Below are 26,198 nucleotides of genomic sequence, written 5' to 3' on the forward strand. Positions count from 1 at the left end.
CAGACTTTGTAGGTATAGTTATCAAGCTAATTTAAAAACAGGGTAAAATCCTTGAAATATTTGATTTTTAAATATGTTTTTAAAAACAAGACAAAATAATTTAAATAACGGTTTTTAGTGTTAAAAACAGGGTAGAATCCTTAAATTTTAACTGTTTTTCCGAAGGTAATTTTTTTGCCGATATCGAATTTTATATTTCTAAAAAAAAACAAGGTAGAATTCTTAAAATTTGGACTTTAGAAAAAAAGTACCCAAAAACAGGGTAAAATTGTTAAAAATGTTACTTTTTTCAATCCTTGAAATATTTGCTTTTTTAAATATATCTTTAAAAACAGAGTATTTTTTTAAGTGTTGTGTGCTGAAGGGGCCTTACCAGTGGTAATATTGTTGGTAATACGATAAGAAAAGATAAACACATATGAAGACATTTTTAAGTAATTTATTCCAACATAAGAGTGTTCAACAAGAGTAATATTTTATTTAAGATGTGATGGAATCCCTTTGGGATGTGTTCTGTTTTCTAATTGAGATTAAAATAAGCACGTCATAGGCTTAACTTTATGACATTTTGTCATATAAATGACACCATACGTAAAATTAATATCATATAGCGGTTATTACCTACGTGTAAAGAATATTAAAAAAAGAATTTAATTTCGTCACAGAGTATTAAAACACGTTCTTAACAATTATAAGTATGTGTAATTAAACGATCGTAGATATAATATTGAATATATGTTTGCTTAGTGTTTAGATAAAGTATATAGGATATAATAAATGAATGAAATGAAAATAGTTTGTAATTGGTGAATAAGTGAGACAAGATTGAATAGTGAGTGTTGCGACAAAAGTTTTGTTTAGTAAGTACTATTTCTTTAGTCCACATAACTCAAAGTAGTATGATGTAGAAACGAAATGGGTAAGTTCAGGTCGCCGTGAATATGCAATCGATAATATAGCTTCTGCTACCGACACCGCTACCGCCACCACCGCCGCCGCTCTTTCCATGCTATCAGTGAATATTTGGCAAAACCTTAATAGAATTGTAAGACGCGAGGTCACATTTATTAGTCCAACGTTTTATTTTACAGTTTTACTGTAAAAACTTTTTTGAGTTAGGTTGGGGATGGTTTTAGATGTAAACTGAGGAAGAGTGTAGGTCGGCAAATCGGGTGGCGCCACGGTGTACCCGGAATCCAGAGTCCGGAGTCAGTAAGGTGATCGGCGTCGCGGAATCACCGTCGCTACACCTTGTCTTAGTATCGTGTTTTTGGGGGTGGAGAAGAGTAATGGGAATGACGGTGTATGTAAAGTCTCTTGACTTAGAGTAGTTTCGTGATCTGTGATAGAGCTTGAAAAGTTGGAATCGAATCGCATGGATCGTAAGATCCGGAGCGTAGCTGATAGAGGGCGTCGGCATGGCAATCGTAGTGCGCGTGTTGTTTACTAGGCGCCATCGCAGTTCCTATCGTGGATCTGGCCACCTACCACAAGCATTGAACAGAGAGAGGCAGCGCCCCTAACGGCGAGTCGAGCGAGTACTCGGACTGAGCGAGACCATTACGTTTGGGACTGTTAATGTCCACCGGCCAGAGCGGCTCGGAGTGGTGCGAGCGAGTTGAGTTTGAGTGTGTGTAGTGCCTGACTGCCTGGGTGCGTTTCTGGCGCCCAGATCCTGCTATCTATTTATCGGGCGACAAATGTTAACTTGACCGTCACTACGGAACATCTAGACGGAGTGGACTGTGACAAGGGCTCGGGGCGACCGCTACCGCAGCCGGGACATATTGGACCAAGGCATAAAGTAAGTCCTATTGTCATCCCTGTCCATCGGAAATAGGTCAAATGGTTAAACAGACGGAAGAGACGGTGGTTAGGAGGTGGTGGTGGGATGGGCCGAGTGGTGTCGTGGGGTGCGCCGAAGAGCGTGCGACTAGGACTAGTGAGAATGAACTGAATTCCAAGTGGCGCTCCTCGTCCTCATCTTTATCTCATCGTAACTTTGCGACTTGCGACTTGAACAACCAGACTCAGACTCGACTACTCATGTAGGGCTAATGACGTCACAGGCAATTGCCCACCCGACACCAGTGTAAACTAGTACGGTGCGTTAAAGGTGCCGACACTGTCGACCTTTTCGCTTTAGCAAATCTTCAGTCAGAATGGTTACGATTCTTCGGATCTGACCTCCTAGGTCTAGCCTCTTGTCTTATATTGCCATTTTGTTGATTATTTGCCGACACCACCGCATACCTTATATTGTGAGTAGAGCGAAATCGATCGCCAGCGCCGACTGAGTGGCGGTAGTAGTATGAAGCGTTCTGTTGCATGACGTCATTTATCCATGAGATTCCTGACTAGCATGCATTATAAATAACCTCAATACCTCCTTTAATATCGAAAAGTTGAGAGCCAGCTTAGCCGCACACCGCCGGATCATCGGCGGAACGACCGGGCTCATATTTATATCCAGGTGTCATCATCATATACCATGCACCATGTCCGATTACTTTCTCCTTATCCGCTCTATATACCTACTCACATCAATCAAATATAATAATTATTTCAAATTGAGACCGGATTCGCGCATTTTCGACCAATATCCATAAAATTCTAAGTTTAGCTGCATCGAGCTTCCTGCTTGTTCAATTATACTCGTAATTACCGGAATTACGGTTTGACAATAAAAATCCTAATAACACGAGTTTTATTTAGTGTCAGTCTTTACGATTTGTTGGTCGTTGCGACGCCGTCCGTCGTGGATTTGAGGCGCCACGGAGACGAACGCCGCTGTTGTGCTTGTGCCTTGTGCCCTCCTCAGGCTCAGTCGTCGTTCGTCTTTACCGGCGAGTCCCAGATATATACAAAATTAACTGAAGCTCAATCGGAGAGTGTCGTCACGGGACTCGCGGCCACTGTTAGATGTTAGCTAATCGCGCAGTCTAGTCTGTCCGAACCGAACCGGCAGGTAATTCAAATCCAGGAACAGCTCAGCTGCACACCCACCCACCCACACCGTCGACATTTCGATCAGACTTTCCCTCCCAATTTATTGCATTGCATTCTCTCGATGATCTATCTCAGGAGGATTGTCGTGAACTCGTGACGTTTGGCTTCGCCGTCGCTCTCGACGTCGACGTCGTCGTCGTGTTCGCCTTCGCCTTCGACGCTCGGTTCAGATTCAGTTCAGAACGGTGTGTTGCGTGTCTCGTGTGTTCGAGTGCCGCCAGACCTACACGTTTTATGCCGACCTAGAAACGCGTCCACTATTTAAAGACTTTGTACCTACCGAACCGACTGGCGAGTTTGTGTCCTTCCATGCTGGTGGTCCTCCCTTGAGGTGATGTACCAAAGCGAAACATTTTTTTTCTTCAAAACTCAGCCCCACTACCAACAAACTTTTCCACGTCGGATTCGGATTATACCGATTTTACTGCCAACTATCACATTTTCATTTACGATTACGAAAGTATTTTTAAAACCGTACACATGTGGACCTTACTCAACCCCCGGGAATCCGTTCTCGTATATTTTACTATACTCAAAGACTGCATTACCATGACAACGACATGCACACTCCCATTCCGTCTCTCCACATTCTACGCCTATGGAATCCAACACAATTTGCCAACAAAAATCCACAAATTATTACTAATTCTTTCCGACACTACATACCTACCTCCGTTTCTTATTCTATACTTAACAGTGACTAATACACCGATTTGCATTTATCATTATCGTAACAGAATTGCTTATTATTTATAATAATATGTAATTAATTACTGAACTATTCCCATTATCCCATTGTAACACTGTTAAGTGAAGTTAGCCAAATCCGTTAAAAAAATAAAAAAGCATATTTTTGTGAATATGCGAAAATAAACGTAGAGTATAAAAGTATAAATACTAGTGCCTTTTTAATAACACATCAGGTTTTTTTTTAGTTTCCTAAATTTCTATGCAGTCAGTCGTGAAGTTTTTCCGCTTTTTTGATTTTGGTTTTTACAGTTGTTACACTTGAGTAAAAATAAAAATCCCGATTGGCAGTTGTTTGTGGCGTACGTACGTGTGTGAATAATTGTAATTTTAGAGGCTTTCTCACAATTAACAGCTTTAATTAAGCATTTTTCTGGTAATTCAGGTTGAAATGAAACTTAATTAAACATTGTTTAAATCGGTGAGTTTCGCTTCCCATCTTTATCTAGAGGTTAAAATATTATAGGTTATGTTCACTGTAATCGCTTTTTTAACTCGTTATTTATAATTTTAAAGAAAATATTAGTCGTTAGTGTCCGTGTAATGCGTTATAAATTATTGTTTTCTGTCAAACAGTGTTAATTTGTTTTGAATGAATTCTTTTATGGAAGGAAGGGGCTATATAGTTTCGAAAAATAATAATCAATATAATCGGTTGCTAGTAAATTAAAATCGTATATTTAATTGAAGTAGTCTTGTTTGTTGATATTTTTATGCTAATAAATATTAGACGTGTATTTGTAATATTGGGTGTTTTATTAATAGATCTAGCTGTGAGAAATGGCTACGATAGACGGCCGTCCCGCGCAATATGGAATTACCCTGAAACAGTTACGCGACCTCATGGAACATCGAGGTCGCGAAGGAGTAAATAAAATATCTGAGTTTGGAGGAGTACAAGAAATTTGTAAGAAATTATACACATCGCCCAGTGAAGGTAATAATTAGACCAGGATTTTGGTTAAGAGATGAATCAAAAATGATTTTCCAGGTCTTAGCGGGTCACAGGTGGACCTTGAACATAGAAGAGAAACATTCGGATCAAACTCAATTCCTCCCAAACCTCCAAAAACTTTTCTTCAATTAGTATGGGAAGCTTTACAAGACATCACTCTCATTATTCTGGAAGTAGCAGCCATTGTGTCTTTAGGTCTTTCTTTCTATCAGCCGCAACAAGAAGATGTCCGTAAGTATCCGTCGATTTGGCAGTGAGCTTTATTTGCAAAGCCTTTTTCCAGCTTTTGACGATGATGAAACTAGTCATGGTTGGATTGAGGGTTTAGCTATTTTAATCTCCGTTATCGTAGTAGTCTTAGTAACAGCATTTAACGATTATACGAAAGAAAGACAATTCAGAGGTCTTCAGAGTCGAATCGAGGGAGAACATAAATTTGCTGTGATTCGACAAGCTGAAGTAAAGCAAGTTTCCGTTAGCGACATAGTTGTAGGTGATATTTGCCAGATAAAATACGGTGATCTTTTACCGGCAGACGGCATCCTAATCCAATCCAATGACCTCAAGGTAATTCCCTTTAATCGCCCAGTTACTGCCTAAATAACCCCTTCCACAGGTGGACGAATCTTCTCTTACGGGCGAGTCAGACCATGTGAAAAAGGGCGAAAATTACGACCCTATGGTCTTGTCTGGCACTCACGTGATGGAAGGTTCAGGAAAAATGTTGGTTACTGCGGTTGGTGTCAACTCCCAGGCAGGTATCATCTTTACACTACTAGGAGCAGCAGTTGATGAACAAGAAGCCGAAATTAAGAAAATGAAGAAAGGTAGGTTTATTTGTATCTCGTTGCATGTTACCGTCAATTGTTTGATTTTTGTACCCCACCATAACTGTCAGCAGATTCAGGTGGCAGTTACCAGAAAAAACCAATCATTGTTGACGCAAACAATGAAGTAATATCAAAATATCGATATTTCAAGTGTTTTTCAAGAGTTATATATACACTTTCAAGTATTTTTGAGACTATGCACTTTAACTAACATTTATTTTGCATTATTAAAATAATCGGAATAAAACGGGGAAACAATAGTTTTGACAATTTATTTATTAAATTGTATCTATTTGTGTTCAAGCAAAACAAAAGAGTTCATTTTTTTCGGGCTGTTAAAATTAAACAGTATGATTCGATTCAATAAATTCAAATCACGTAATATGTGGTAAATAAATGTTTATTTACCGATAAATTTAATATGTTTTGTTCAGTTAAAATTTGTACGGTAACCGTTATAACATTTTTTAGAGACCGTCAGTATTATTTAAATATTTTTTAAATTTCGGAAATCCATTTGTAAATATTTATGTTGCGAAGTCAATTTATTTAGTGGAAGTTTTACAATTTTTATTTTTTTATCAAACGTAAATAATCTCTATTCCACGGCGGATATAAAGCAAATTAAGCAAGCAATTACCTCTGATAACGCGAGCAAAACCTGAGAAATAAAAAAATCGCTTATTTTTGTTTTTTACCTAAGCCAAATTTGTGTATGAGTGGTTTGAATGATACAAAATCAATTTGGAAGGTTACTTTTGGAAAACCGGGTTTCCTAACAATGGGACGTGCAAATGTCACTCCTATAAATGTGTATGAATAAATAAAGAAAATGCGTGGTTTTTGTCAAACACACCGTGGAAAATATCTTAACATTTTTCATGGTTATTTGGCAGCAGTGCTTAGAGAAATTGAATTTCGAAAATATGAACTGTCCATTTATGTACACTCAGAAAAGTTGAAAATGACGTGACCATAAACCGACCCTCATTATTTGGGTTCTCCTACCTAACCGCAGTTATAAAACCATCTGCGGAGGAAAGTAATAAAAATGCTTTTGCATTTAGCCTCAACATATCTTTTAAGTAAATTTTGTCATAGGATTTTATTTCATTAATAATAATTATTATAATTAAGGGTGTGTAAAATATGTCATACGGTGTGTTATACTGAAACGAGCAAATTTGTAACTTTAAAACGCCATTAGTCTGTCTCAATGGAAAGAAAAGTAAATTTTCTCTTGCATTTGGGATTTTTTTTCTGCTTTTTAAGTTTCATCATAATGGCGGTTTTATTTTTTCGACAAAAAATGTAACTTTGACAATTAATTAATTAATTATTGTAACCGGTATTAGCGGCAAAACAATAAAATGCTTTATGATCTAAATCCAATAGAAATTTTATAGGGCAATATAGTTCGTGACTGGCGAAATTTTCAACCCAAAGTTCGCGAACGAAATTTAAAATTAAAAAATTGGCGCAGCACGTTAATAACGTTTGGGACCATTTCCGCTACTCACAAATTTGCCAAAATTTGGTGGATAGTATGCATGGACGACTTCATGAATGTTTAGCCAACAATGGATATCATACACATTACTGATATTAATTAGTGATTATAATAAATAAAATATTTGTAAAATCTATAATTTTTGTCTTTTATTGGAATAAGTAAAATTAATTATTTAAATTTAAAACAATTTTTGTCTTTCATTATAATAATTATTAATAAAAAAATAATATCTCATGGTTTGAAGTTTTATTATTTATAATAATTAATTAATTAATTGTCAAAGTTACAATTCTGTTAAAAAAATAAAACCGCCATTATGGTGGGACTTAAAAAGCAGAGAAAAACCCAAAATCAAGAAAAAATTTACTTTTCTTTCCACTGAGACAGAATAATGACGTTTTAAAATTACAAATTTGCTCGTTTCAGTATAACACACCGTATAACACACTTTACACACGTTTAATTGTATCATTAATGAAATAATATCACCTGACAAGATTTACTTAAAAGAAATATGGAGGCTAAATGCAAAAGCATTTTTATTTCTTTGTCCTCGCAGATGGTTTATAACTGAGGTTTGGTAGGGGGACCCAAATAATGAGGGTCGGTTTATGGACACGTCATTTTCCACTTTTCTGAGTGTAGGTTCTGCTGCATTTTCCGAATAGTATATTTTCTGAGTATTATTAAGTTTTGGTTGGGATGGTAATCGAACTGAAAATGCTGGCAGCGCATTAAATTTAAGTGTCATTATTACTGTTAGTGCACAACCCCCCTTAAATGTTCTTTAATAATAGTTACCAACATGACAGAGCATTGCAGATGGAAACAATCTACCTAACTTACTCTTCCAGTATATATTTTTCTTTGGTTAATAGTCCACATTCTGGCTTTGTGGCGGAAACGTAAGCAAAATTGGTGCAAAGTTTCCGCCATGAAGGAGAATCATTCTATTTTACCCATGTCAGGACTTTGGGAGTGTTTTTGAGATTGCTAATGTTCTCCTTTTGCATGTGTTTTTGTACAGAAGCTAAAAAGCAGCGGAAGAAGAAAAGTCTAACAGGTGAATAAATTTTTTATATTTATATTTTGATTTAAAATTAAATTTAAAAATAATCGTTTATTAAATAAATAATGTTTTTTAATGAATTTTTTTAAATAACAAAGTTCTAATATTATTGAAAATTAATAACAATAACTGGCATGCCTTCCTTTGTGAGATTTGTTAGTTTTTTTCTCAAATCTCACTGGAGATGATAACTTATTAAGAAAAAAATGTGGCTTAGGTGCTGATGATGAAAACGTAACTGGTAACAGTCATATGAATTCTCCCGCACCGGTCCCAAACAAGCTTAATGAAACCACTCAAGAATCCAAAGAGAATCACGTATCATCACCACCGGCGTCGGCGGAGAGTCACAAGAAAGAAAAATCGGTTCTTCAAGCAAAATTGACTAAGCTTGCCATTCAGATTGGATATGCCGGTTCTACAATTGCCGTTCTCACTGTTGTAATTTTGATAATTCAATTTTGTGTTAAAACCTATGTTGTTGAGGGACATTCATGGCAGAAAACTCACGCAAGCCACTTGGTGCGTCATTTAATCATCGGTGTAACTGTACTCGTCGTGGCAGTACCAGAAGGTTTGCCTCTTGCTGTTACGCTTTCCTTAGCTTATAGTGTCAAGGTAAGTGATTAGAGATTCTTAAAGAGCCACATTATTATTCAAACATTGTAGAAAATGATGAAAGATAACAATTTAGTAAGACATTTGGACGCTTGTGAAACCATGGGTAATGCTACTGCAATTTGTTCGGACAAAACCGGAACTTTGACTACCAATCGGATGACTGTTGTGCAATCTTACATCTGTGAGCAGTTGTGTAAATCTATGCCGAAATTTTCTGATATTCCTGCACATGTCGGAAATACAATTCTTCAGGGTATTGCTGTTAACTGCGCATACACATCACGAGTTATGGTGAGTTTTTCGGAAAAGTCGGTAATGAACTCGTATAAAATTCTGCTCCAAAGCCTCCGGATGATCCAACCGACTTACCCAAGCAAGTTGGCAACAAAACTGAGTGTGCATTGTTGGGATTCGTTCTCGGTCTTGGCAAAAATTACCAAACGATCCGTGATGACTACCCTGAGGAGAGTTTTACCCGCGTTTATACATTTAACTCTGTGAGAAAATCCATGAGCACTGTCATCCCCAGAGCGGGTGGTGGATATAGATTGTTCACAAAAGGTGCTTCTGAAATGATTTTAAACAAGTAGGTTTTTGTTGATTTTTTAGAGGGATTTTTGCGATGAGTGGTTTTAGGTGTGCCTTCATTTACGGTCACGACGGCCGTTTAGAAAAGTTCACCAGGGACATGCAAGAACGTTTGTTGAAGCAAGTTATCGAACCAATGGCTTGTGATGGTCTTAGGACAATTTGTATCGCTTTTCGCGAATTCGTACCGGGCAAAGCTGAAATCAATCAAGTACACATAGAAAACGAACCAAATTGGGAAGATGAAGATAACATTGTCAATAATTTGACATGCCTTTGCGTTGTCGGAATTGAAGATCCTGTACGTCCCGAAGTACCTGACGCCATCAGAAAATGTCAGAAAGCCGGTATTACAGTTAGAATGGTCACTGGTGATAATCTTAACACAGCCAGATCTATCGCAACCAAATGTGGTATCGTCAAACCTAACGAAGATTTCCTCATTATCGAGGGTAAAGAATTCAACAGACGTATCCGAGACAGTACTGGAGAAGTAAGATGTAACAAAATTACTACTCTCGCTAGTACACACAATTTTTTGTAGGTTCAACAACATCTACTTGACAAAGTATGGCCTAAATTACGTGTACTTGCACGTTCCTCTCCGACTGACAAATACACATTAGTCAAAGGTATAATTGACAGCAAAGTAAACGAAAATCGTGAAGTAGTCGCAGTAACTGGTGATGGTACAAATGACGGTCCTGCGTTGAAAAAAGCCGATGTTGGTTTTGCCATGGTACATCACAATTCTACTAAAAGTGTTTATTACTCACCTGTTTTTTTTTTTTTTAATTTAGGGTATCGCTGGTACTGACGTGGCAAAAGAAGCTTCTGACATTATTCTGACTGATGACAACTTTAGCAGTATCGTAAAAGCAGTCATGTGGGGACGTAACGTTTATGACAGTATAGCTAAGTTTCTGCAGTTTCAGCTTACTGTTAACGTTGTAGCTGTTGTTGTAGCATTTATTGGTGCCTGTGCTGTTCAAGACAGTCCTTTGAAGGTTGTTTCTTCTTTCAAACGAAATTAAAGTGTCTAATAATTTTTTTCAGGCTGTCCAAATGCTGTGGGTTAATTTAATTATGGATACTTTAGCTTCTCTCGCTTTAGCTACTGAACTTCCCACAAATGATTTGTTATTGAGAAAGCCATACGGAAGGACTAAACCTTTGATTTCGCGGACGATGATGAAGAATATTCTTGGACAAGCAGTTTACCAGTTAACTGTAATTTTTGCTCTTCTTTTTGTTGGTATGTAGAAGAAATATTAGTAGGAATTGTTTAAGAAAGTAGTTGTTTCTAGGGGACAAGTTGTTAGATATTGAATCTGGACGTGGAACTGAGCTTGGTGCCGGACCTACACAGCATTTTACTGTTATCTTTAATTCTTTTGTAATGATGACTCTCTTTAATGAGTTCAATGCGAGGAAAATTCACGGACAACGCAACGTATTTGAGGGAATATTCACCAATCCAATTTTCTATACAATTTGGATTGGCACATGTGTGGCACAAGTAAATTGTTTCATGGTTTAAAAAGAAAACAGTTGCGTAATGAGTATTTATGTCTTAGATTCTCATCATTCAGTATGGTAAAATGGCTTTTGCCACTAAAAGCCTGACCTTGGAGCAGTGGCTCTGGTGCCTCTTCTTCGGTTTAGGAACGTTGCTTTGGGGACAACTTGTTACTACAGTTCCTACTCGTAAAATACCCAAGATTCTTTCGTAAGTTTTGGTTAAGAGTTGTAGTTGTAATTTATATAATATATTTTTTCTTATATAGTTGGGGTCGTGGCCATCCTGAGGAATATACTGAAGCAATTGCCATTGGTGAAGAAAAGTTCGATGTAGATTCAGATAAGAAGCCCAGAGCTGGTCAGATATTGTGGATCCGCGGTTTGACTAGGTTGCAAACGCAGGTAAGTACGAGCATTGTGTACATTGCGATATTTGCGATGTTACCACTGAATTTTAGCACAAGTGGGTAAGAAGCTGTATTGTATTGAAGCTGAAAGCTTCAATATACAGCATCTGTCCCACGAATGTGCCTCGCATTATGTAAATGAGTGATTGATGAACAGAGCTCAGTCATATAGGATTTGATAGGTAGTCAGTCAGACCACATCAGATGAGGCTTCCTTCCCTCCTTATCCTTATCCCGGTCCAATTCTGTGGTAGTCTATTGATAAGCATGGTGCATTGACATCTGACAATGTGTGTGCAATTGAATCAATGATGTGAGAGGGTGAACCATGGCCGGAGAGCCCCAACTTTAAACTTAACAACACTGTCAATATAACTAGCACTTGCTACAATGTACAACAGGGTGTCTTAATTGAAATTCTGCAACACATTCATTTTAATAAAATGGCAATTAAGACCTCGTACTTGTAGTATTTGTAGAACGTATTAAATTTTTTAATGAAAAAATGTCGGCTACAGTGTTATTCAGTCTTATTTAATGAATTTTTTTCTGAATTTGTAAAGAAGACGTAACTAATTGAATCATCCTGATGAGTTCACCTTCGCTTTGAGTTGTTTTTATTTATCAGCATTCAGTTTCAAGCAATTTCTTTAAATTATTTTGACTGTTGTAAATATTTTTCTGTTGAAATATTTTTTTAATTTTAATAGTTTACAAAAAAGGTGTTGAAAATTTTTTTCAATAAAACACCTTGCATGTTATTTGAGATTAAGTATGATAAAAATTGGTTGATAGGTATGTGTGTTGTTTTGCATTTTACACTAAACACCGTTTGTTTTTTTTTTGTGAAGCAAAAATTAATATGTTGTGTGTTCAGTGTTGGCAATTTTGAAGTTTAAACAAAAGTTAACCCACCCACATCCTCATATCGCTGCTTTAGTTGTCAGTGTTCCTTGTAGCATAGACTTAATATGTATTTTTTTAATACTGTTTGTTACTTTATTAGGTTATAAAGTGTCTTGCAAATGCGACAATCATATTAATATGTTTGTGTTTTTACTTAGTAGTTGATAATATGAGATTTAAAAATCTATACGGCAAGACTGTTGATTGGCCAGCAGTGGATAAACACCCGTCCTCGTCGATTGTCAGTTTTGTTTTGTTTTTTTAAAAAGTTGGTGATATTTTAAATAGCATTTGCTTGAGTTTTTTATTATTAACACTACTTGTCCCGAAGTCGGGCATTACTCTACCCTTTTTATCCATTCTATGATCCAGGCATGCTTTTCAGATCATCCAGCCAATAAACACAGCGGTGCATAAGCATCAAAGCATCACGTAGTTAGCAAAGTCCCGCGGAACACGTAGCCTAGCAATAGCGCAATTAGGATAGCAATAGCAAATAGTATGTGCATGCGAAAACGTCCACGTTCGTCCGTCTTTATCCGTGCCCGAGCCCCGAGTTGGCTGTGTTGTCTTTAAGGTTGCAGTTGCACCATGCCCCGCAATTGCCTACGGATTTCTTCACAACTCCCGAATTTGCCACTTGCTAGTTAATTTTTTTTTCACTTCCCTATTTTAAATGTCTGTTTTAATGTGGATGTTGCAAGCGGTTTGCTTTTTAATTAGTATAAAAACTCAGTCTGAGTCTGAGCCGAACAGAGTATCTTTAGTTATGTCCGCGGCCACTTAAACAAGCCAGACAAGCATATTTAGTACAGCACTGTACCTGTTAAATGGGTATTTAACATGAATTTATTTATCAGCCGGCCGAACCCATGAGAGAAACTGAGGTATAGGAACGCTGTGGGTGTTTCAAGCAAATCCTGTCGCAGTACAAACAAGTACGTAGCTTGTAGTAGGCCTTTAGCTCATGCAATGACTGCGATGCGTTCGTTCTGCTGTGTTGCACTGTGGTGTTAGCTGTTTTAGAGCAACCCGACCTTGGATGTTGACTTTCCTGTAGTAACGACGATCACTACTCGACTTTGTTGTTTTCGTTAAATTCGATAACACCCATCACTATCCAGTGTTTGTTGTAAAAGAATCGGGAAATGTAAAACGGCCAGGGAATGCTTCCTCCGCGACAACACAGCCATCGTTATTTAAACGTAATATGTACAATTTATCGTGCACGGGATACGGTCATCTAAAATTTTTTAGGTTCGAAATTTTATTGATCTGATTGATAATAAATGATCTGATGATATCGGTGCTTGACGCTGCGCTTTTCGCTTGTTTGGGAGATTGCGTGCGTCTTTTGTCGGCGACGTGTTAGGGTGATAGGGATTTTTGATAGCTGCGATGCGTCTTTTTTGTTTCCTCTTCTTCTTCTCTTCTACTTGCTACTTGCAATTTCTTCTTCTTCGTCTATTCACTTTTGTTCACTTTTTTTTCTGTGAAACTATTTATATATACATATTATATTGTCTTGAATCTTTTTCACAATCATTATGTCTCTTTCTTCTGATTTCTATTGTAATAAATTTAAAAAAAAGTTTCGATTAAATTATCACCAGCGAATTATAAGAAAGGAAGGACGAGCGTGTCCGCTGTCCGGTCCCAAAGATATGAATGTAGGTAAAAATCGAGGGTGAGCGTGAGCATGGTGTGTGTGTGCATGCAGATCCCGGCCTTATGAGTACCCTGCTTCCCTGTGTTTGCAGCTGCGAGTAATCAGAGCTTTCAAGTCCACCCTGGAGGATCTGGAGGAGCGTCGCTCGGTACATAGTTTACACAGCTTACACAGTTTGCGCAGCTCGCGAAGCCACACCGGCCCTTGGCCGCCTCGGCCTCTCTCAGACATCACTTACATAGACGAGGACCCAACCGCCAACAAATTGTCGCCGCAACCTTCGAAGAATGAGCGCGACGACCACCGGCTGCTATCTCCCAACACCTTGAGGCTCCCACCCCACAATCCACAATACGCGCACCTGTCCCCTTCCCCCGCGAACAACTCGGACCTGCCCAAGCCCGTGCATGAAACTCGCATCTAGTGCCGGTCCTGGCCGCAGAGCCGCGGCGCGCACCGCATGCATCATATTCGTATCCGGTGTAGCTTGCCGTTGCCGTTGTCGTTGCCGCCATAGCGTAGCCGCAGCCGCCACCGCTCTGCCTCTGCCTCTGCTTCTGCCTCTGCTGCTCTGCTCTCTTGACCGTTCCAGCGTTCCCGACCCGACACTCACCACCACTACCGTTCTGGATCCATCACCAATCAAACAATTTTATTATCTAGTAGTAGATGTCGCCTACCACTATTGACATCCTTGTTATTATAACCCTTATACTACCCGACTATCCTTCTATCGTTTAGCTTAGCACTAAGTAGACTTTTTTCTTACTTGACCAAATCTGAGTATTTTGTATTATTTTGTACATAATATTTCGTCGTTCACTGTAGACTAGCTGTATGTATAGCATTTTAGATAGCCTTAGACCTCAGGTTAGTGGTAATGGAAACAAATATTTTATTTTTGAACTTGTTGAACGCATGCACACAACTGCGAGTCATCTGTATTGTGTGTCGACCGCCAACGACATGATCAGTGTTAATAATACATTAAAAATAAAACAACAAGTAATACGATAAACGATCATGCCAAAAGAAAAGAAAGTCTTTTAATATCAATATTTATAAATTACATCAATTTTTATTTATTATTATTATTTTTTTGTATTCGGTCAGCAGGCCACATTACTTAATACTCAATTATCTAATTTATAAGATGTTATATATGTGTAGTTATACGATTCGTAATGGTTAAAATTTACTGTTCATTTTTTACGTCGAATATAACGTTTTTTTTATACTATATAGCGATGTTTCTATGCTCTGTTCTTGATATTCGGCACTGAGCCACATGTAGATACATGTTTCGAGCAATCGTGTGTCTGTTGATTGTAACACTTTTATTTACAGCACAGCGAACATGCGGAAGTCGTGCCCTAAAAGAGCACATTGCAGCGGACTTCCGTATGCTCTTTACAGGTCTCGGCGAAGGGCGTCTGAAATAATTGTCGCTCACCATGATGATTATTATTATTACTATCATCATCATTATTCTTACTATTATTGATTATTCGTTTGACAGATTATATTTAGATGTCCGGAGAAGTAAGTAACGGCGTTCGGATCGGAGATGTCGTCCTTCGCCGGCGCCTGCCACTCTTCTCAGGTTACTAGTAGTATCTGATTCTATCTTGTTCTGTGCACTATCTATTGTATGTGTCTGTCACTGTCTATCGAACCACTCTTAACGTTGCCCTTTACTCTTGAAGGTGATAGGTGGTGAATTGCAAGAACGTTTGATTCCGGTTCCGTACAGCAAGAGCTCCACTGACCAAGCTGTAAGCCGCTTTCCTACATCTTTCTGTCCGCTATGTATTCGTATGCCGCTGTTCGCTCTTGTTAGTTTGTGTTTGGCTACGCTTCCACTGCTTCCACATTGTGTAGAGGCACAAGCTTTCATTACCACGATTGATCTATGCTTACCTCTAAACGTTTTATTTTTGCGATTTCAGTTCGAAATTTCAACGTTAACGCCCCTTATCAATATCGAAGCAGTGAAGTTTTTTTTAATAATTACTAATATTAATATTGGTTTTTATGTAGACATTTTTCCGTATTTCTTTGTCTGCTGATTGGTTTTGTTAACTTTTTTTTTGTTTTTATTCGCATGGTGCATGTTTATTACAGTTTTTATTATGTTGTTTTCATTTAATAATTATTAAATTTATTTACACCTAGTTCACAGATGCATAAGATCGCTCAAAACGACTGCTCGGCCGATTTTTGTTTTTGTTTTGTTTTGTTCATTAAATTTTACTCAAGTTATTATCATTATTATTATTATTATTACGTATAAATATTACTATTATTATGAGCAGGTGTGTTAGTAGAAGCACCAAATAATTTTCGGCAAAGTACCGCATACATTATTTAATATTTTTTGCACAAAAAAAAATTGAGTGGATAATTCTTTACGTAAAATATTTAACATTATTTAATTATTGTTATTAATAATAATTGATTGTTGGAATAACTAACAAGATTTTTCTTAAAAAAAAATAAATAAACGACGCATCATAGTCTAGATCGCGGTTGGTGCGCTCGTTTTGTTTTCGTATTGTTTTTGTTTTGTTATTTTTATTTTTGTGGCCTGTGATTGTGTCAAATTGAATTGTCGTGATTGTCATTAACTTTAATAAAAGGGGAGCAATGTAGTAGTGCTGTGTCATTTTATCTGTTGGCACTGCAGAAACGCCGTCACGATTCGTCCGCTAGATCTATGATGCCTGATGCTTTTTTTATATAGGTTATTTATTATTAACGGCCTCGTTGCATATATAGATAGCCTTGTTTGTTGAATTTTATTGTAGAGGCTTCCATTTATTTATAAATTTTACAAAGAAAGAAAAGTTGTTTCTCACTCAAATTACTATAATAATTGTTATTATATTGTATTATAATCTCTGAAAACTGACCAAGTGTACTTAGAATTGTTTTATATAATAACATACTAACAAGCAGCTGTTTTTTCGATGCAACATTTTTTTTTTTTCAATAAAAGTAATAAACCTATTACAACTTTTATTTTGACAAACTGCTAGGTTGTGTTTAATTCGCCTTTATTTTATGTGTTTCTTTATAAATAATGTTTTTATAAAGTTTGTGTGTTTACTAATACCCACGTATACATACATACAGGTGGGGCAAAATCACGTAAGCAAAGTAACCAATATCTGGTAAAGACTGTATGTATTTGACTATTGTTATTCGTGTGTGTTCTTAAGTGGTGCTCAGACAATTTAAACTGTGTTGATTTGTGAAAATTTTGCAAGTTCAATGTTTTAATCCTGATCACTCGGTATGACAAGATCCGACTGCTTGCTACCAGCGAATAAATGGACGATTTGCGCTTTTGCTTTCTGTGCGATTCGAGCGAATCGTACGAACTGATCGACGTTTTGTCGCACATTAAAGCATACAGCGCAGACGACTGTTTGTTCCTCCATATCAATGTTAATCATTTCAACTGGAGGCATCCAGAATCTAGCTTTATAGTCTGCAATCGAGTCAGTAAATGTAAAGCTTAGACCTGCCTCGGAGTATCCAATTCACGGCATGTATGATGGCTCTACACAAATACATTTCGCTCTGGCAGTCCTGTCAAATGAACTGCCTCTAATCACGTGTATGTATGCAGCCACAGCTATTCGTGGCATGTAAATAAAAATATTGCATGTTTGTGAATTAACTGTTGTTACATTGGTCGCGCGTCGGTTCTCGTTAATTCTCGACAACTGGGATACCTACTACTTACTTATTAATTATTTATCGTTGTTTTGACATAATGCGATCGAGCTGGTAGAATAGTGCGTATTGATTGGGAGATGGTATCTCTGTTGTCTTGATGTTTTTCGAGCACTTGTTTGTTATTCATCACCAAACATATTTTTATCACTTACGTAAAATATATATTTGAAATAAACGTCGATATTTGTGACAGCACTACCCCTTTCTCCTGATATTGGTATATGACAATTGCATGCCACGAATTATGCGATTATATTTATGACATCAGTCATACTCACATGCAGACCATTTTCACCGAGAACCGACTGTGAGGCCTTTAATTTAATGGCTCTGTATTGTTCTTTCGGCTGTGCTAACTGCTCGCCATTTCCCGGGAATGTTCTTATTTTAATTCTCCCTGTTTTGTTGTTTCTTGTTCATTTCAGATCCGAGTAGTTAATGCTTTCCGTCAGGGCCTAGATGCTCGGTACGGCGAACACAGCAATACTTCCCTTGCCGAGGTACTCCGCAAACAGACATCACTCTCTAAGAGGTTGTCTCAGACTTCTTCCATTGAGTATGCCGATAACATCCCAGATGAGTTGACGATCCCCGAAATAGACGTGGAGAGATTATCCTCTCACAGCCACACAGAAACGGCTGTTTAGCTCCCAGCCCGTTACCTCTTCCTCGCGCCGCGATCCCGTCCTGCCTGCTCTGCTCCAAACAACCAAATTCATACTCAATGACCCGCTGATCCAAACCGAACCTAACCGAATATCAACTAACTTGTACTTAAACACCTATAACAGCCGCGTACGAGCAGCTACAGGGTACTCCAAACAACTAAATAACATAAAGCATCTCAGCCAGCGACGATTCGCTTAAGTGTCCGGCACCGAACACCTTTGCTGGTTGCTAGTAGCCACGTACGATCGCGCAATTATATTCACATACCATATAATGAATCTCAACCTTATCTTGTCTATCATATTTATAATTGCACTGATTGTGAATTGCATTGCTCGCGCGTTTGTTCGTTAATTTGTTGTTATCTAGTGGACATTGAGTGTCTCGTTTCGTTTTGATTTTCAAAGACAGGATCCGTGCTGGCGACATGAACTATATTGATTAGCAATAAATGAGCGATCGAGAGTTCGCTCATAGCGTTTAATTAGGTGCCTAGGTGAGAGGCTCGCCACCAGTGGATGGGACTCTCACAAGACGAGGACGCGTGTTGTTATCCGTCGTGCACTCTAGCAAGGTCCGCCGCGTCGACTAGGAGTTATTAATTTTTGTTAAAATTATTTTCCTCCTCGTGCACCGTCCTCGTGGCTTGCTCTTGCTCAGCTAAAACTGCGCGCGTCCTCGTCTTAACTCACGAGCCGCCGTCGCCGATCCGCTGGACCTGAAGCGCACACCGGCGTGGGCGACCCGTCCTATCTTATTATTATTATTATTATCATTATTATTATTATTAAAGAGGAAAAAATAAAAATAAAAACTGTAGGTATCAGATGTTGTCTGCCAAATGTTGGAGGAGAGGCAATAACCACACGCAGTTATAGATTTTAGTCTTTATAAATATATAGTTATATCGTTAGTCGAATTACTGCTTCTCCTCGCCTTCTTCTGTTGTAATCTAGGTCTAACTCTGACTTAGTTATTACGTAGATAGTCTAGCGGTGAACACTAGATATACATAAATACATATTAAGATGATGATACTGTACGAGGTACAGCCTCGACCTCAGAGATTAATTTGTTTTATACTTTATCTAAATGTATTTTAATTGACGGAAATTTTGAAAAAGAGAGATTATTCAACTAAACTTGAACAAAAAAGAAACAAACAGTACAGTACTCTAAAGTTATTTATTACGTACGTACGTAGAGTTAGCAGCTGTGTATAATGGCGCGTCGGTATGTCGAGCCGTGACCAAACAACTCTTCTAGTCGGTGACGGTACTTAGTATCTTCGGCCTTAGTAACTTAGCAAGTACCTGCAGTTTGATATTTGTTATGTTTCGGTCTTGGTTCGTTGCCACCGACGAGCTCGCGCACACATTTATACACTACTCCGTATCGGATCCATCGGTTAAGATGTTCGAAAAAATTCGCAAGACACAAATATGTATATCAAAAATGATCGATTTGCATCGTACGGTTTTTGGGCGAATTGCGCACCTTCGCCGCCGTCCAACTTTAAATCGTCTCATTTTTGTACTTATTTGTGGTCAATAGAACAAACGAACATCTCGTCGGCTAAATTTCCAAGTGTTGACTTGTCAGTCATACCATCGAACCGTTCCCCTCGTCATTCTAGTCAGTCAGTCAGTCAGTCAGTCAGTAAAAAATATTCATTTGTAACAATTGAGGGTCGGCGACGGTGGTTGGATCTTGGAAGTGAAGTCGTTCGCGGACCGGACGTGCTCTTTCACGATAGATTCGTGATAGTGCGCGTTCCTATTACTATGTAATATAATTTACTTATGTTATAATTAATATCTATCTGTGGTTCGTCACGCCCTTGCCCATCAAACTCCATACACTTCTAGTTGATCAAACGAACCGCAATCATTTACCAATCATTACCTCGTTTGTTTTTTGTAGTTGTACACTTAAAGTAAAATTTTATTGATATAAATCGAAGGGGTGTTAGTTGATAGCCGAAATAGCGGGCGGATCTCAGTTGGCGCAACCGAGGTCCGCTGGTACTATACGGATACAGGCCAGAAGCAGTAGCAGACGCAGATATTGATATAAGATATGATAAGTCTCGATTATGCCGAATTTTGTCAAACGTGGCATTTTAAGTTGAATGTTGTTATTTGTAATTTATAATGGTACAATTAAATCGTTATCATGTTATGGTTGTTATTTTATACGAACTCGCCTCTCGCGCAATTCGCGCATACTCGCGCCACTGGCTGGTCCGGTGGCTCAAGATCGAACTAAAGGTGGATCGGAGTACGGCCGTGACCATTCTACCTAATTAAGTTTTATTGTCTGTCTGTGCTTTTATTTATATAATAAAGGTATTTTGAGCTTTAAATTAAAGAGAGGTGAATAACATGCTGTTAAAGTGTTTTAATGATTCCATTTCAGGATCGCCTGTAAATTATTTTATTGTTGTGAAAGGCCTTTTTTATTACATTTGTTCTGTCAGATATTTTTCAAGTTCATATGAATGTTTGTTCTTCAACGTTGTAATATAATTTAAAGAATTTACAAAATGCTATGAATATTTTCATATTAAACATGAATTTTAAAATATAATCACGCATATATAATTAACACTGCATTTTATTTAATAACCTCACCTCTCTATATATATTTTTGATTCACACTCACGTTTTTTTTACCATTTGTCTTTCATTTCTTCATTCAATTCAAATTGATACAATTCTCTTATTATTTTTTCGTTTCTTATCTATCTACATAACACAATCATTAATTTGTATCTGATTAAGAGCAAAAAGAAAACTACCAACAATTTAAATAAAACAATTAGCTAATAAGTTACAAAATACTAATAAAATAGAATGTAACATAAACTAATGGAAATGTTCTATACTTATTTAAATTGTAAACAGTTTTCACTGGGGATCCGGCGCAGTATGTGCGAACCCCAATTTTTGGAGAGCAGCCTTAATATCTTTGTAAACTGTTGGATCTTCTACAGTGCCCGAAATCTATAATAAAGTTGTTATTAATAAATTCGATTTATCATTTTATCTGTTTCTCACCCTAACTTCCTTATTTCGCGCTAAATCCGATATAGATTTCCTGCACGTTTTACCGGAACGAGTTCGAGGCAAACCTCGTACTGCAACAGCCATGCGAAACGCTGCGATTGGTCCGACCAATTCCCTAACCATCCTTAATAAATCGCGACTTATTGCTGTTTCACTCTTTTTGGCATCTGCGATATATCTTCATTATAAAAAGAAAAACAACAACACGTTATACGAACTTCTCTTTATGACATATAAACAGAGGGGGACTTCCCCTTTCGTATGTTCCGGAACTCCGACCACAGTAGCGTCAGCGATATCTGGATGGGCCAAAACCACGTCCTCCAGTGCTGAAGTCGATATTCTATGACCGGCAACGTTAATTACATCGTCGTCGCGAGCGGTCACATATATGTAACCGTACTCGTCCTTGTATCCAGCGTCCATAGTGTCATAATAGCCCTAAGAAACACTTATCAGAAACAGAACTTATTGCAAGAAAAGTTTACTTGAATTATTTTATGTTGTATTTTGCGTCACTTACAGGGTATCGGCTGAAATAAACTTGACAAAATCGTTCCGGAGCTTGGTACAAAGTCGACATTGTCCCCGGTGGTAGAGGCAACTTTATCACAATTCGTCCCAATTCGTTATTTGAAGCTTCCATGCCATCCGACCGCAAAATCTTAATGTCGTAGCCCGGAAATGGCATTCCTGCTGTATATTTCGGAGGACTCAAATTATGACCATAGCCCAAACATGTCGCAGTAATAGCATGACCGGTTTCTGTTTGCCACCAGTGATTCAAAACGGGAACATTGAATGTCTTTTCCGCCCACATTTTTGTTTCATAGTCGCAATGTTCTCCAGCTACGAAAATCGTCCGTAAACTACTAATCGAATATTTTCTCCCGAATTCAATGTCAGGATCTTCTCGATGTATCACACGGAAAGCAGTTGGAACAGTAAAGATTGCATTAACTTTATGCTCGTTAATTATTCTAGAAGGGAATAGGTTGAAAATGTTGGTTTACTTTCAAGGGGTTGCTACCTAAAGTATTGGCCTGGATCTGGGGTACGGTCAGGTTTCCCTTCGTACATAACACTTGTTATTCCATATAAAAGTGGAGCATAACAAATGTACGAATGACCAACAACCCAACCCAAATCACTAGCAGCCCACCAAACATCATTTGGACCCATTCCGTATATGACATTCATACTCCAAGTCAGAGTCGCAATATGACCACCTACCGGTCTCTGTATACCTTTCGGCTGGTCTAAAAATTTTGTCAAAATTATCAATAATGACCCACTTGACGTAAACCTGTCGTTCCAGACGTATAGAGAATATAAAGCGGGTCATTGGCCTCAACTGAGATACATTCATGAGGTCCTGCCATTTTTAACGCATCCTCCCATGTAATATCCATTTCAACGTCTATCGGAGCACATTCGACATTCCGTCTTTGAAAAATAATACACTTATTCGGCTTGTGCGATGAATATTCAATTGCATCATTCAAAATATCTTTATATCTGAAAAAATGAAGTTTTGGAAGAAGCCACAACAGTGGAGGTACCATTCGTACCGTACAATTTTATGCGGTTCAATCCCACAACTCGCTGCGATTATCACTTTGGGCTCAGCGTGTACAATCCTTGCACAAAGCTCTCTCGCTGCAAAGCCTGCAAAAAACCGTTTTCGTAAATTCCTAAATTCGGTACAACCGACCTCCGAAAACAACTGAATGCACTCCCCCAAGTCGTGCCGTCGCTAGCATCGCGATTACAGCTTCGGGGATCAGAGGCATGTAAATCAGCACTCGGTCCCCTTTAGAGACCCCTAATTTGGCCAAAGCCCCCGCGAGATGCGACACTTGATCGAGCAGTTCAGCGTAGGTTATTTTTCTAACGGTTTTAGTCAAGGGACTGTCATGGATGAGGGCCACTTTGGAGCCGCGGCCCGCCTCCACATGCCGGTCTACGGCGTTGTAGCAAGCGTTCAGTTCACCCCCTGCGAACCTAAAACTCGGTGAAAATGTTTGCAAATGCGATTTTTATTTGGAGTACCATTTGGTGAACGGGGGGTGGGAGTGGTCCATCACCTTGTCCCATGGTTTAGTCCATGTGACCAGTTTGCCCACTTCGGGCCAAAATTCTTCAGGATTGGTTATCGATTTTTTGTAGGCCTCTTCGTATTTTTTGCTATAGTAAGGGTTTTCCTTCTCTATTACGTCTGTAAGGTCAAGGCGAAAATTTGAATTGCTCAGTGTTTATTGTGTTTGGCTTGTATACATAAGTCATGCATAAATGGCAAATCTCAATCATAGTTATATAAACATTAAATTTTTCATTTTTTTTTGGACTAATAATAAGGTGTGCTTTGTGGAGTGTCTACACCAAAGAGCGATAAATGGAAAAAAAAACAAAAAATCTTACTTTCGGAATCATACACGTGCCGGTCGTACTTAATATTCCTCACAATGGTACTAACTTCGTTGACTCTTGATTCACACATCGTATTCTGTTCTTTTGGATTTAACATACTATGGAAAACTTAACACCACCAGGCACGCTTTATTAAACAATCGTTTTTAATACACAATAAGAAAATGCCTCGTATATATTAACTATGCTAACCCCCCTCCCTTTTTGTCTTTGGTATTAGTATTTAAAAATGTACATTGTTTATATTCCACTCCAGTAACCTTTAATTATAATAGTCCGGCGCATCCACCCAAACTTGACTACTTACCGATTGCAAATTTAATGTATACCGACTATTTTACATATTCAAACTATTCACACTTATAAATATTGCATTATCTTTTTTGTTAGAGGTTTTTTAGTACCAAAGTGACCGATTTTATCTTTTTTTTACATAAATTTAACCGTTGTTTACTGTTTCAGTCGTCAACACAACTTTTTCAAGAGACCTTGGGCACTTAATTTTTTACTTTTAGTGTAAGTATTTAATTAGCTCTAATTTATTGATGCTAATTTCTTGTTCCCTTAGTTTTACATGTGTTGCTGATTAGATATTTAAGTTTTTCTGGTTTGAAGTTTTCTTAGGATTAGGTTTGTTCATTCAAAATGTTTCTATCCCATACTAATTTGTTTTATTACAGTTATTACAAGGGTTAACATGTTCAAGAATTTTTGTGCGGACATATGACCATAGTTAGTGTTCTGTTTCATTTCATTTTTCGTTCTGTATCTTAATTAATAAATGTTTTTCGGTTCAAATTGACTTTTATTTATTTACCTTCAACTAAAATATGAAATATCATGTTTTTTGGTGATTTACATTTTATAACTGTTTTCGCCTTGGTATAATGTGCAGAATATTAAATTAATTTTTTTTTTTAAACCGAAATGTAATTAGACATTGTTATTTTGCAATTTTACATTCAAATAGAAAAAAATTAAAATTGCTTGTGTTAGACTAAACTTTAAATAAATTACAATAAATATAGTGAAGTTTACATATGCAATCGTAGTGTATATTTCTATTTTGACCACTTTCCTACAATTTTAAACAAACTAATTCAATTCTCAATAAATTTCTGGTACTTTTGCATACGTCTTTTGGAACATAAACATCAGAACTTAAACAATATTAAAATAAAAGATTTTTCTGTGTTAAGAAAATATTAAAATAATGAAAATTCGTTTTGATTTAAGTTCTTACTAATCATTATATCAATGATTATATCAATAATCATTTGTTCATAATATTAACTTTTTTTAATAATGTAGATTTTTGCAATTTTAAGTTGTAAATGACAGTGGTTTTTAACTTTTATTCAAAAGTTTAATGCAAAATTATTGTGGTACAACGGACGTTTTTCTTAAAAAAGTACAAAAAACTATAATCCAATAAATAAATATAATTTAGAGACAACCAAAATTTTACTAAAAAAGTATTAAAGCGAATTTTGGAGACTTGCAAAGACATATACCGAATATTTAAGTCTTCCTAGTTGTAAAATTGTGTTCATTAAACAATAAAACCGGATGTGTGTAGTAAAGTTCAATGGATTTGTTGTTTTAGGTGTACGTACGCATATTATCCAGATGTTTCCGTCCCAGAACATTTAGAAAAGTAAATTGGTAAAAGCGATTATCGCACTGGTAGGTAAATAAATAAATATTTTAAAATCAGGTAGAAATCCAATTTTTGGTATTAGTGGTGACGATCTAGTCGACTAAAGATGCCAGATTTTGAATATTTTGATTGGTGTTGCAAATGGGTGTAAGTAAGTGTTGTATATTTTTTCAGGAAGAATGTTTCTTTAATATGGTAGGTAATGTAAACGGTGTAAGAAGTGTGAGTTAATCTAGCGTATTATTGTTAGCAGACAATAATTTGGTCGTGTGTTTTTATTTACACCCACTTAATGTCATGGTAAAGGCAGTGCATTTAAGCAGGGGCGTACTAGGTTCCGCGGAACACGGGCCCTAACTCTCATGGGCCCGTGCCGGGCCTTTCATTTGCTCTAATTCAGCTTTATTTTTTTAATATTCTTATGTTTGCAATTTTTCAGTTATTTTATTTTACGATATAAATCATAATCAGTTTGTTGAAATTTGTACGTTCATCATTTAAAATAATTTGTTACTTATGTAAGTTGCTTAATTAAAAAAAAAAACAATGGGTACTTTGATTTCAATAATGATTACTATAAAAGTAAACTAAACTTTGGCATTAAGATTTATTTATGTAAATGGTCCTTAAATATTAAAAACATTTAGCGGGAATTCAATTTTCATATTACAATTTTATAATTGTTATATTTTTTATTTGATTAGTTTTTGATAAGTAGTAATATCACGAACATACGGGCTCGTCCATGTCTCACTACACCACTGCATTTAAGAGTAATTCCAGTAAAACGCT

At 37.2% G+C, this 26,198-nt stretch overlaps 2 protein-coding genes across 14 annotated transcripts; one reads left to right on the forward strand and one right to left on the reverse strand.

The window, feature by feature from the left end:
• Positions 1–842: 842 nt before the first annotated feature.
• On the forward strand, positions 843–24,544 carry LOC123006611 (plasma membrane calcium-transporting ATPase 1). 13 transcript variants are annotated; one of them, XR_006412820.1, is made up of 19 exons: positions 1,266–1,804; positions 4,522–4,693; positions 4,748–4,942; positions 4,995–5,278; positions 5,328–5,538; positions 8,082–8,117; positions 8,341–8,741; positions 8,793–9,035; positions 9,089–9,330; positions 9,381–9,825; positions 9,877–10,071; positions 10,133–10,339; positions 10,389–10,587; positions 10,640–10,851; positions 10,910–11,061; positions 11,120–11,255; positions 24,209–24,262; positions 24,315–24,376; positions 24,427–24,544. XR_006412820.1 is itself a non-coding variant. In XM_044401222.1 (19 exons), the coding sequence occupies exons 2-19, from the start codon at positions 4,537–4,539 to the stop codon at positions 18,224–18,226; spliced, it is 3,621 nt and encodes a 1,206-aa protein (XP_044257157.1). In that variant the 5' UTR covers positions 1,266–1,804; positions 4,522–4,536; the 3' UTR covers positions 18,227–21,293. The 13 variants fall into 13 exon arrangements, 12 of the variants coding, with proteins under 12 accessions (XP_044257152.1, XP_044257159.1, XP_044257157.1 ...); XM_044401222.1 differs by lacking the exons at positions 24,209–24,262; positions 24,315–24,376; positions 24,427–24,544 and adding exons at positions 15,542–15,610; positions 16,971–16,985; positions 18,005–21,293; XM_044401223.1 differs by lacking the exons at positions 24,209–24,262; positions 24,315–24,376; positions 24,427–24,544 and adding exons at positions 15,542–15,610; positions 18,005–21,293.
• LOC123006612 (acyl-CoA synthetase short-chain family member 3, mitochondrial) lies at positions 20,847–23,899 on the reverse strand. Its single transcript, XM_044401227.1, has 10 exons — positions 23,738–23,899; positions 23,369–23,534; positions 23,031–23,320; positions 22,888–22,984; positions 22,623–22,834; positions 22,347–22,575; positions 21,840–22,296; positions 21,535–21,757; positions 21,308–21,483; positions 20,847–21,253 (listed from the first exon to the last, which is right to left on the reverse strand). Exons 1-10 carry the CDS (start codon positions 23,841–23,843, stop codon positions 21,158–21,160), a joined length of 2,052 nt encoding a protein of 683 aa, XP_044257162.1. The 5' UTR covers positions 23,844–23,899; the 3' UTR covers positions 20,847–21,157.
• Positions 24,545–26,198: the final 1,654 nt, after the last annotated feature.

Source organism: Tribolium madens, unplaced genomic scaffold, assembly GCF_015345945.1.
Source record: "Tribolium madens isolate multiple individuals breed KSU strain unplaced genomic scaffold, Tmad_KSU_1.1 Scaffold_2;HRSCAF=44;Tcas5.2_LGX, whole genome shotgun sequence".
Taxonomy (NCBI): domain Eukaryota; kingdom Metazoa; phylum Arthropoda; class Insecta; order Coleoptera; family Tenebrionidae; genus Tribolium; species Tribolium madens.

Excerpts from the sequence above, each read along its gene's own strand:
- LOC123006611 (XM_044401217.1), top strand. The coding sequence starts at position 4,537 with ATGGCTACGATAGACGGCCGTCCCGCGCAATATGGAATTACCCTGAAA. Across the intron at positions 10,588-10,639 it reads TTTTGCTCTTCTTTTTGTTG|GGGACAAGTTGTTAGATATT; the intron begins GTATGTAGAAGA and ends AGTTGTTTCTAG. Across the intron at positions 11,256-15,541 it reads TGACTAGGTTGCAAACGCAG|GTGATAGGTGGTGAATTGCA; the intron begins GTAAGTACGAGC and ends TTACTCTTGAAG.
- LOC123006612 (XM_044401227.1), bottom strand. The coding sequence starts at position 23,843 with ATGTTAAATCCAAAAGAACAGAATACGATGTGTGAATCAAGAGTCAAC. Across the intron at positions 23,535-23,737 it reads GCACGTGTATGATTCCGAAA|ACGTAATAGAGAAGGAAAAC; the intron begins GTAAGATTTTTT and ends TTGACCTTACAG. Across the intron at positions 21,484-21,534 it reads TTTATATGTCATAAAGAGAA|ATGCCAAAAAGAGTGAAACA; the intron begins GTTCGTATAACG and ends GATATATCGCAG.